The sequence below is a fragment of the Aedes albopictus genome, chromosome 3, assembly GCF_035046485.1.
Source record: "Aedes albopictus strain Foshan chromosome 3, AalbF5, whole genome shotgun sequence".
In the NCBI taxonomy this organism is placed as follows: domain Eukaryota; kingdom Metazoa; phylum Arthropoda; class Insecta; order Diptera; family Culicidae; genus Aedes; species Aedes albopictus.
The window spans coordinates 145,236,466-145,249,349 of record NC_085138.1 but is presented as its reverse complement, the minus strand read 5'-3'; the positions used below and the strand labels follow the sequence as shown (position 1 = coordinate 145,249,349).

The following is a 12,884-nucleotide window of genomic DNA, read 5'->3' as shown; positions in this document are numbered from 1 at the left end:
GGTCATAAAATCACTGATAAAGGTATCTTGCCTGATAATTCAAAATTTGATGTAATAAAAAATTACCCACAACCTCAAAACGCAGACCAAGTTCGAAGTTTTGTAGCCATGTGTAATTATTACAGGAGATTTATTCCTGGTTTTGCAAATATTTGTTGTCCTTTGAACAAATTATTAAGAAAAAATACAGTTTTTGTGTGGTCAGAACAATGCAAGTCCGCCTTTGAAACATTAAAGACTATGCTACTTTCACCACAAATATTACAGTATCCAGATTATCAAAAACCATTTATATTGACTACAGACGCATCAGATTTCGCTTGCGGGGCAGTTTTGTCCCAAATGCATGGAAGCAATGATCTACCTGTTTCTTTCGCCAGTCGCGCGTTTACAAAAGGCGAAGCAAATAAGCACATCATTGAGAAAGAATTAGCCGCTATTCACTGGGCTATCATGCATTATCAACCCTACTTATTAGGTCGTAAATTTTTGGTGCGTACTGATCACCGACCGTTAGTTTACCTCTTTGGAATGAAGAACCCTTCTTCAAAGTTGACGCGAATGAGGATTGATCTCGAAGAATTCGACTTTGAAGTAGAGTTCGTCCCAGGTAAAAGTAACGTTGTGGCTGACGCATTGTCTAGAATTAATATTACATCAGATAAATTAAAGTCAATTAACATTTTACAAGTACAGACCAGGTCAATGCTACGCAAACCTTGTTTAGTCAACAATAACATACAAAGCAGATTACCGGAGCCTGATCAACTCCACGTGTATGAAGCAGTTAGCAATGAACAAATACATAAACAAAAAAAATTGCAATTTTCATTACATCAAAATAAAAATAAATCAACTATGGCAATTCTTCTCGAAAAAAATTTCAAAACGAGTCTAACTCTAGCGTTAGGTCTCACAATTAACAATGTTAACTTGCCAGAAATATTTAAGCTGATTGAAAAGGGTACCCTACAATTAATGAAACAAAATAAAATCGAAAATGAGTGTATTGCTATTTCGACTAGCGATACCATATTTAATTATATAAGTATCAATGATTTCAAAACAATAGGAAATCAAGTTTTGAAAAATATTAAAATTATCATTTATCATCCTCCTAGAAAAATAAACAACCCAAACGAAATTCAAGCTATTTTACAACATTACCATAGTACACCAATCGGAGGTCATGTTGGTATTAACCGATTGTACAAAAAATTGAAAAATTTATATATTTGGTCAAATATGAAATATTTAGTTACTAAATATGTCAAATCCTGCGAAATTTGTAAAAGGAACAAACATTTTTCGTCGGTCCAAAGTAAAATGATAAAAACTTCAACTCCATGCAAATCATTCGACATAGTTGCAATAGATACGATTGGACCATTCACAATGAGTAGCAAAGGAAACAGATACGCAGTTACTATACAATGCGATCTGAGTAAATACGTCATAGCTATACCTGTTCCGGATAAATCAGCTGACACGATTGCCAGAGCAGTAGTGGAAGGATGTATTTTGATATACGGACCAATGAAAGCAATTCGAACAGATCAAGGTACAGAGTACAAAGGTATCTTTGAATCAGTTTGTAAACTGCTCAATATCGATCGCATTCTAGCAACAGCATATCACCCACAAACTTTGGGAGCGTTGGAAAGGAATCACAGATGTTTAAACGAATATCTGAGAATCTTTGTCAACGATCTTAAAGATAATTGGGATGAATGGTTATCTTTTTACTGCTTTAGTTATAATACTACTCCCAACTCGGAACACAATTACAGCCCTTTTGAAATAGTATTTGGAAAGCCCGTAAATACATTTGATCAGATAAATCTAGACCAAATCACTCCTATTTATAACCACGACTCATACGTAAATGAAATAAGATATAAACTACAGTTTATACACAATGAAATCCTAAGAAAAATCGAGAATGTCAAACTATCAAGAACAGAAGAAGCAAATAAAGATGTAACACCAACAAAATTGAGCATTGGAGATAAAGTGTATTTAAAATTGGAAAATAGAAGAAAATTAGATATTGTACAAGATGGTCCCTATATAATAATAGATCTAGACGAATCAAATGCTACTATAAAACATCAAACAACTGCTAATATTTTGAAAGTCCATCGAACAAGATTAATTAAGCAAAAATCCTGAAAAATCAAGAATAACAGAATGCTAAAACGACCGCATAAAGCCTATAATTTGACTCAAAATTTAGAATGGTTACACCATTCTTCCTAAGGAGGGAGGTGTCGTGGCACAGTTCTCCCACAAATCTCGTTTCAACATTTCTCGGACTTCATCATAAAACAATATAACTTTCCGTCATAAATTAAACACTTTCTCAGCGTGACACAAAAAACCCGAAACCTCCATCCAAATTCTTTGCCTACCAAAACATGCAGTCAGTAACGAAACCTTTTCCTTGTTTCCATAACCTTCTTAAAGTGCTTCCATATGCGCGCAATAAATTACACGCATATGCAAGACTCGAGTAGTTTACCAAACAACTCTAGCGCGTCGTTCTGCCATTCTTGTTTAACCTACCTACTTCCTATTTTCTGCTGTACTCAAAACTTAGTTCTTAAGTGTCAAGTAAAATAAAATTCATTCCTATTCGTAACTCCACACCGAGTAGTCGCGTTGTGAAGATATATCTCTGTATCCGAAGTCCGACATGCCTCAATGAACAAATTTTTGCTATAATTTTCAGTATTTTTATTTACCTCTTATCTCAAACAGACCAATATCACATTTTGATCGTCAGTACTCTACTCGGGTAGAGACCGAAAGTGTGCGTCCCCAAAACCAGCAGGGATGGGATATTAGTTAGTAGGGTAGAATGCGAGATCTGCGAGCCGTCCCACACTGGGGCAGAACGCTGTTATGAACAGACAAAATCTCTAGTGCTTTGGATATCCATTCAAGAGGTTTGGTGTTTTTAGATAAGCGTCTTGTAAGAGTTTTAACTCAATTCTGGTTGAACAATATTTGATCTAAACAAGTTGCAACTGATCTAGATCAGCTTTAGCTTTTTATAGAAGCGTTTTAGCAGAAAACTTTCTTCTACAAAGTTGTTCATTCTGCTATTCAAATTCAGAATTCAGACATTTCTTCCGAACCCGAGCAAAGGAGAATATCAAATTAATAACTACGAAATCACATGACCTGTTTTGTATCTTGTTTTGTTATTATTTAATTATCAAGACATGGCTTTTCCATAACAATTTTTGTCGGACAATCTCATTTAGTTATAATCAAGCTATTTATATACATTCACTCAATTTCATTTCAATAACATATTTTGTTAAAGTACACGTTTTGTTATCGTTGTATAATTGATCAACTTATCAACAATAGCACAACAGTAACAAGTATTGAAATCAAGCGACAATTCGATAATAATGATCTGTCCTTTTGTTTTGTTCCACTTTTGTATTCAGTTAAGAAGGAAATTTCCGAACGAATCCTCTGAAAATTCCTTAAATAATATTTGGGAAAACATTTGCAAGTTCTGCAGGAACCCTTCGATACCCTGGAGAAGTATTCAGAAGAACTTCTGGCGCAATCTTCTTAGAAATTCCAAAGTAATACTTCTGAGCAATTATTAGATTTCAGAATCTTTTGAAAAACTCCAGGTGAATTCTTCGGAAAACAAACTCCTGATGAAATTCTCAAAGAAATTTTCAGAGAAATCTCAGAATGAAATTCGGGAAAAATAATCACGGGGAATTCTGAAGAAATACTTGAAGGGATTCTGTTCAAAATTCTGAAGGAAGTCTTTGAAAATCAGTGAATGATTTCGTGGAAGAACTCTTGGAGAAATTAAGAGACGAACCAGCCAGGGGCTGAAAGTTTTTTAAATAAAAACAAATAAATCAATCGGAGAAATTTCTGGAAGTAGTATTTTTCGACCATTTACAGTATTGTTACTCATGTTATTTGTGGGTTTGTGAGACAAAGTGAATAATTTTATATAATAAGTATCATAATTTACTTAGTTACGATTTTATTATAATAAAAAATTTTACTTTCCGATTATTATCAATAACAAATCAATATTAAAATTATTTATTGAAATATTTTCCAAAGGCACAGTTATTAAGTTGTTATTGAAACTAACAAAACAAGTTATTAAAATGGTTATCGTAGAACATTTTTATTTGTTATGATATTTATTATTTTGCGGCTTATGACAGACAAGTTTATAGCATAATCTGTTAAGTTAATAACTTAGAAGTAATCGATTCTATTATTCAGTTATTTTACCCAAATAACACAGGTCCTTATGCTGTTGTTATTCCCTTCTGCTCGAGAAGACACTTAAACTCTAAAATTCACACGAGAGGCACAGTTAAAGGGTGCCTTTTAATAAAAAAAAGTCGAAAAAATCGATTTTGATCAATATGTTCAAGTAAAAAAATCGAACGTTAGGTTAGCAAAAATATAAAAAAAAAAGATTATTCCATAACAATAACTTACGGAAATTAGAGGTTTAAGAAAAGGCGATTTGCAATTTACCCAAGTAACACAGCATGTTATATAATAGTTTAAATTTCACCATTCATACAAAACGCGGTGCATTTTCCTTGAATTATTTACCTAAATTGGTACTCTTATATAATCAAAACAGCACAAAAAATGGCGGCTTATAGAACATCTTGCATGTAATATAAGATGCATCCCAATACACTTGTAGTACATATCATCCAGCTGTCAATCATATATCAAATTCTTTATCAGTAATAGAATTTGCAAATAACATTTATAAAGCAGTCACATAAATTAGTTCGAATCAAATATTTATATAGTGATATAACTTGCAGAAAACATTTGTAGGGTATGTGTGCCATCAGTAATCTCATGCTCCCATTTTCATCCTATTCGAAAACAAGCGATTACGGCACCGATTGACTCCGTTCTTTTTGTTTTCATGGGTGCTCACTTCTAACAAAAAATACAAAAATAAGAAACAAAACCAACAGCGCTTCAATCCTTTGTTTTTCGTGGGATGAAAATGGGAGCCACATGCTTAATGAGGGAACCAATACCCTATCACATATCATTTGCTCTTGTTGGAACTAAGCTATACGAAAGTGATATTACTGATAGACAGCTTACAAAAGTAGAGATCCGTAACTATGTAGCATGAAATTGACAAAAAACAACAAATAAACTTAAAAAAATACATTTGGAATTTTGAGCTATGTAAATATGTAACTTGAAAATGTTATGAAGTCATTGATTGTAAAGTTAATACCTTAATAGATAGTGAGGAAATGGATTATGTATTCTCATTTGTGGTAGCGCTGATTTACATGCGCTTCAAAATTTATGGTGTAATGAATGATTTTACTCGCTTATAATTTAAGCGCCGCTGAATGTCATTAAAAATCATAAGAAAAGTCAACCAAATTGAGCTGTTTTGCAAGCTTAATGAATCGAGAATATGAAACAATATGGCCGATTTTCGACATGAAGGTTACAGTACTGCTCAAACAACTATTAACAGTTATCCAAATCAAAATAACAATTATTTTTGAGCCAAGGATTTATTTTTGTTTATGATTTACCTGAGATTATTGTATTCTGAATTACATTCTATTTATTTTCATAAATTGATCATCAATCGGAATAATAATGTGTTGCATGTTTCCGTTTATGTACACATACTTTTGACAGGTACTGTAGATGGGGATGATATTTTTTAAGAAAAACAAATGCAATGCGAAAAAACATCGGTTGAATCATGCGAACGTTTATCAAACGTTCAAATAACATGTTTTCAACAAACGTTTGGCCAAGCTTTAATCATGCTTTTCGGTCATAATTAAACCGTTGATATAACTTAATCACAACTTGCTTTAGCAGAGCTGCATCTGTCACATAGAAAAAGTAAACAGTAAACATTGTCACAAGTAGTCGGAATGTTCTCTCTATTTTTCGATTATTTTCTTGTATCTAGACAGTCGTTTTCGGATATTAGCGGCTGAATACTATATTAATTGATATTCGATTTGGACGAGCTAGTGTCGAGTGGACTTCCCGCAAATGAGAGCTTAGTGACGTCCGGAATAGTTTGTGAATCAAACTGTACAAGAGACCCGACGGATTGCGTCACCAAATTCATCATCAAACTTGTCTGTTTCTATGATCTTTGGAAACCTGCAAAAAGGTCAGCCAACATGATTCCATATCTGAATCTAGTCTACATTAGGGGCCTTTCTGACTGTTGCCGACAAAACTATAAATCATGGCAGTTTCGCAGCAATCCATGTTTAATTTATCTACTGTATTTGGGAATCAACATCCAATATGTGTGTAATATGATTTGAAGATGTTCAATACTTTTCGAAAAATTCATAACGACAAACAACAAATGAAGCAGTGTTGCTTTTATAATTGATATGTATGATGTTCTATTAATGTTAAATCTTTGTGAAATGTACACATTTAATACTAGACGCAGTCCGTACTATTTTTTTAACTGTTTGTCGTCGGCTAACATTATTAAAGCCTAATTTTTACACTTCATGTTCTCCGATTCACTTATATCACTGTTGTAATACATCTTTAGAAATTTTGATTTTAAGAGATGTTTTCTGTGTTACTTGGGTATTTGATAACTCATGAAGCAGCAGGTGGAGGCAACTATTTTTTTGGCCAAAACATGCCGATACCACTAGCAACGATATTGTGGGGGGAAGAAGAGTGGGGTAACTCGGAACTTTTGTTCCTCCAAACATTACTCCAGGAAATCCTCCAGAGATAAATTCAGAAATTGTTTCAGGAACTTTTGTCCAGGAATCACTTCAAAACATTTTCAAACGTTACTTCTAGGAATCATCAAAAGTATATCACGGAGCGGATCTGGTTGGATGGTTAAAACACTTGACTATCACGCCGAGGACCTGGGATCGAATCCCACTCCCGACAAACTCACAAAATGTCTTCGGAAGGGAAGTAAAGCGTGGGTCCCGAGATGAACTAGCCCAGGGTTAAAAATCTCGTTAATACAGATACAAAAAAGTATATCACCAGGAGTTTTTCCAAGGGATTCTTTCAGACAATCAACAGACATTTCTTTAGAAAGTCCTTCAGTGATCTTCAGTGACCGAGTTCCTGTAGATTCGCGGAAGTACTTTTTGAAGGGGAGACTGCAAAACGGTGAGTCGATGAGGAAAGCGTCTAACATAGCTCTGGTCCTCACAAGTTGTTACTTCAGGCTTCCCCGGGTCAATCGATGGCCGAAGCTATGTGATTTGCTGGTAGTGAAACCTGGGCACAATTGTCCTTCTGACTTCAGCTAGATTGAAGGGGTGCTCGCCCAGCGTCTGTCCACTAAAAAGGTGCTGCTCAAACAGTGTCTGTTCTGGCATCCAGTGGCTAAATACGAAATGCAGTATCCCGTCAATTTTTCCTAGGTTCCACCAGCGCGATATTGAAGCAAGCTGAACATTTCAATTACAACAAAAAAAAAGAAGAAAAACGAACAATCCTTTCGACAACGAAATTAAGACTATGATTATGAACACGGTACATATCATAACTTCAAATGAAGTAGGACGAGTGAGTCTTTTGGCTTGTGAACTGAAGACGATTGGAGTGAGCGTAGAATGAAGAATGAGAACTCAGAACAGCGGATCATTTCAATGCTTAGGCCGTGGAATGGTAAAGCTGTTCACGAAACAACAGGGTAAGGTCTTGCTCGAAACTATGCTGGATGTCGATCTGGCAATTACACGGAAAATATAATTTCCCATGAAAAAAAAAATTAAAAATAAAAATATTTCTACAATAATCAAAAAATCTCCAAATGTTTTCGTCTCAAAAAATCCGTATCCCAAATATGCTTCCAAGAAAAACATAAAAGTGTGGGGATGTAAAAAAAATCAACAACCAAAATTCACAAAATCAAGAATTAAAAAAAATCATCTTCCAAAACATGTTTAAATCGATTTTTAATGACAAAAAGGTATCTATCAAAATAAAAGAATGGGTATTAGAGGCTTAAAAAACAGCATTGTTTGCGTGACGCGTTTCGGTCTTCTTTTTTTTCGGGGGGGGGGGGGGTTTGGCGCTGGTAACAAAAAATAATGGGTGTTGAGGTCACAGAAAAAAGTGGAATTTGGTAAAGTTCACATTCACTGCTTTTTACAGCAGAACCATTAGATCTTTCATTTATTTTTCTTCTTGCCATAACATCCCTACTGGGACACAGCCTTCTCCTAACTTACAGCAATTCTGGTCCACAGAAGTAACTTTAGCTGTCAACGAATGAAAATGAAACATTATCCGATTGACATTATAGATACTGATACTGCCCAAATTGGCTACGTTTCCACTTTAATTGCAAGAGCCTAATCTCCAAAATATCTGGAGAAATCACCCGGGGAATTACGGAACGTAACCCTCATACAAGATTCCTTCGGGAATGTCTTATAGTTTCTGCAAAAACCTTTACAGGAACTCCGAATAAATCGCTTAAGTAATTTCTGAAAGAATCCTTACTGCAATCTCCGTAGAAATCCCTAGAGACATCCCTGGATGGATTTCTGGAACATTTTCTGAAAAGTCGTTGAAGGAATCCCTATTGCAATCTTTGAAGAAGTCTGCTCGAAAAATCCATGGAGGAATTCCTCAAAAAAGGACTGGGAAAATATCTGGAGCAGTTTAAGGAGAAATCGCAGAAGCAATATGTTGAGAATTTCCAACAAGATTTTCTAAAGGAATTTCAGAAGCAAAACCAAGAGATTTTCGTATAGGAATACCAAGAGGTAACCCTGGAAAATTCTCAAGAGGGATCCCCGAGAAATCCATGAAGGATGCCCAATTGGGAAATCTAACAGAGGAATCATAGTGAAATCATTTTATATTTCATTTTTATGAAGGCATTAATACAGGAACATTTTAAGAAATGTCTAGAAGGATCCCTGAAGGAATCCTAAGAGGAATTATTGAAAAAATCGGTAGGAAAATCGCTAGATTTATTCATCAGTAGGATGGCTCCAAGGCTGGAGGAACTCCAGCAGAACTTCTTCGTTCTTGGACTGTCAATGCAGATATGTATGGAGAATTCCTAGCAGAAAAAAAATCGTTAGGAAAATTCCTGGATAAATCCGCGTAGCAATTGTATAGGAAGAATTATTGGAGAAATCCTTGGAGAAATCCTGGAGAAATTACCCCTGGATACATCTCTGTAGGAGTACATGTAAAATTTTTTGGAAAAAGTTCTGCAGGAATACCGGCATTTTTTTAGGAATTCTGAACGAATCCCAAGAAAAGCTTCTGGATAAATCACAGTAGGAATTCTTGGACAAATCTTAAAGAAACATATCTGAATTAATCGTTATAAAATTCCCGAAAGAATTCCTTTAAAAACTTCCGGCGGAATTCTTGGAGAAACACCAGCAAAAATACTTACAAGATACCAAGCAAAAATTCTTATAGGAATCGCAGCAACAATTTCTGGGGAAAACCCACCTCGAATTCCTTAAGGGATTCTAATTGATAAATCCCTGGAAGAATTTAGACAGCATCTCTGGAAGCAATCCAAGCAGAAAATCTACAACACAAATCTCACAATAAATATCTGGAGCAATCCTTACAAGTAAACCTGGAGGAATCCCAGAGATGCCGGAAAGAAAAGGTAAATTGGTTGACTTGTAATCACAACAACAGGCAGCGTTTATTGTTTGTTCTGTTCCAGAGGTAATTAAGAATAGCCTTAAATCCCATATAGCCGATGTGCACGTGCAATCAGCAAAACCATGCTGAGAGTGGTGAGTTTGATTCCCGATTAGTCCAGAATCATTTCATACTCAGCATTTCCTTAGCTTCCTTGTGTATAAAATATCTTCATGACTACCATACAATATTCGTATGCAAAACAAACATTGGCTGTGGGGGATCTCAGTTAAAAAATGTGAAAGTTATCATAACATACTAAGCTGAGGAGCAGGCTGTGTCACAGTTAGAACTTTACGCCAAGAAGATAGAGTGCTGGAATCTTTTAGCAATTTAAAACAAAATTGGTTTGACACATTGGCTAGGGTTGGGTACTAAAATGGCATAAATGTGTATGTTTGCCAAAAAAAAAGTCAACCGTTTTCAAAAGTTACACGAGCTTTGTTCATTGCGTATTTTTTCTATGACGTCTTAAGACATCAACTGCATCAATATTGATTACAGGTCGGACTCGATTATCCGGGTGACTTCGAAAAACAATCTCCCCGGATAATCGAATTTCCGGATAATCGAGCCAAACTTTTTATATTTTATTTTTAAGATTTATCAATCAAAACAGTTTGATAAACATAGAAGCAAGCTTGTATGATGTTATAGACCTTACACTCAAACGCTGGCATGATTATAATCATATTTATTGAGAATGAAAATTTAGCTGAAAAATCTGCATAACAAAAATAATTCTCAAATAGGCTGAATCTGATTTATGGGTATTGTATTTGACATTTGCTACATCTTTTGACTTATTGCCATCTTAAATTGTGCAAACGAAACGAAAAAACATTTGGTCCCCGGATAATCGAGCCATTTTTTCCGGATAATCGAGCCCCGGATAATCGAGCCCCCGGTTAATTGAACCCCCGGATAATCGAGTCCGACCTGTATAACATTGAAATGCTGAATGAAAAATCAACTTTAAAAAAAAGCTGACAAAATCGGGGGCTGATAAAATTGGGTCCCCACTGTAGTTTCCTTGCAAATATCATGCTGTTGAAATCTGATACTATACGACATTTGTAAGAAAATCATTTAAAGTATGCTTTATCTAGCGAAAAAACGTCTGATCGATTTCAACAGAAAAAATCAATTTGACCTCGGCTTACGGTACCAATTTTGAGGTAATTTAAAACAATTTTACTGCCAATTTTTAAGTTATTAGTTTTCAGTAATCAAACAATTGCCATTTCTCAATAAGTTCCCTTATTTCTATGAAGTTACATAACCTATTAAAAATCAAATTAATTATGTTCATGATCGGTTACAAAACTATACTTATGAGCAAAGCAAGGTTTGACAAAATCGAGCTACGCTTTTTTTGTATACAGCATTGCACACTTGTTCGTTTTATAATTTCAACAGTCCTTGCTAATGCATACATACATATGTGTGTACATATCTGCTGCAATCAATACACAACTCATCAAACATTCAAATAGAGATAAAATCTCACCTGAGAAGAAGCACCCACGAGGGCCACAGCCGGAGCCGGCTCAATCTCCGCACTGAAATCGATCAAATCGCCCACATCGTTGTCGTCGTGCTCCATCATCGCCCCAATCTGGGTCTGATTCCCATGGCGGCTGCCGTTGTTGTTACAATCACCATCCGCCGTCGTCACCTTCGCTGCCGAGGGAGAAGGATGACAATCAAAGATGTCACTGTGCCACCGCTCCAGGGTCTCTCCCATGCTTCCGCCGGGCCATGCATCTTGCGAGGAAGGTGGCGGCTGCTGCTCTTCGGATGTCCGAAGAGTTCGCTTCACTGCAACCCCAACGATAACAGGTGGCTGCTTGCTAGCACCACCGATACTGCTGGCTGGCAGTGGCGGAATGAAATCGATGGCAGCTTTGGTTGGGTTTTGGGGGTTGCTGCTGTTCCCATCGGGAGTTGTGTCGTATTTGGTGGGCTGAAGCGGGGCTAGCACGTGGGGGTGATGATCCTTGATAAGGTCATCGAAATTGGTGACGGGGTTGAAGGTGACGGCAAGGGAGGATGAACTGCTATTGGGGGAGGTTGACTGCAGCAACAGACTTTCAATGGTTTCCATTTCGATGCGCCCTAATCCGGGACGAGCATCGTTACCAGTTACCAGGACTCTGGATTAGAGGGTTGGTGATCTGAAAGAAGGAACAAAAAGCAATTGAATTGCAGGGATTAAAACGATGTGTTTAATGGCGTGTAAGTTTTCATGTTAGAAGCTGAAATTACTGAGAGCTTATTTGATACAAGGGGAAACGAGGGTATGTTCAAATTTAAGTATAGGCAAAATCAATTTATTGAACAGGGAGACATTTTCGATAGATATAAACAGTAAAGATGTTTGTGCACACTTACAATGTGTTTAGCAAAACTGTAGGAAAAATCAAATATAGCTGTCTTATTAGGTCATACTTGATTATCTTTGGAATTTCTGCGAAATTTCTTCAACAAATTCGTCTATGCATTTCTAAAGGGGTCTCTCGAGGAGTACCTACAAACGATTCATCAAAGGATGCAAATCCAGGTGAATTTTTTAACAAAGATTTGAAAATTCTTGCAGAAATTCCTCTAGGACTTTCCTTCAAAGATTCAGAAGTTTTCCAAGAATCTTTTCCAGAAATTATTATTTGAATTTATCCAGAGGTTCCTTCAGGTATTACTCCATTTATTCATGGATTTTGTTGGGCATTTATTTAGGAATCTCAAGAGATTTTTCTGGCAATTCCTTTAGGGCAGTGATTCCCAAAGTGGGCGAAATCGCCCCCCTGGGGGCGAAAATCAGGCCCAGGGGGGCGAAAATTTGAGAAATCAAAATTGGGGGGCGAAAATACTAACAAGGGGGGCGATTTTTCAATGATTGGAAAACATCAATAGTATTGAATTACAAGTCGAAAATACCAACTGAATCATAAAAATTCCCGTCAAGTTTACAGTTCAATATTTGTCTAGAATAATAAAAAATGCTATTACTATTAAACTTAAACATCGACTTATTTTACAGAATTATTGGTATTTATGTGGACTCTTTGGCAAAATTGCTAGAAAAAAATGACTGCCACACATATTTCTGAAGGAAACGAACATTCGTGAATCGTGATCAGTTTTTGTCAAAATTATGAAAAGAACAAAGTTTTTTTCGC

General features: G+C 35.9%; 1 protein-coding gene across 4 annotated transcripts in view; it reads right to left on the bottom strand.

Annotated features, from left to right (window-relative positions):
* LOC109426211 (uncharacterized) overlaps positions 1 to 12,884 on the bottom strand; it is a 445,168-nt gene that overhangs the window by 389,676 nt on the left and 42,608 nt on the right. For 2 of the 4 annotated variants that reach the window (XM_062860008.1, XM_062860012.1), the window contains exon 1: positions 11,216 to 11,997. In XM_062860008.1, the coding sequence (XP_062715992.1) occupies positions 11,216 to 11,812 (597 nt within the window). In that variant the 5' untranslated portion in view covers positions 11,813 to 11,997. Of the gene's footprint in view, positions 1 to 11,215; positions 11,999 to 12,884 lie in introns of those variants that run through there. The other 2 variants (XM_062860009.1, XM_062860011.1) reach the window with 2 other exon arrangements.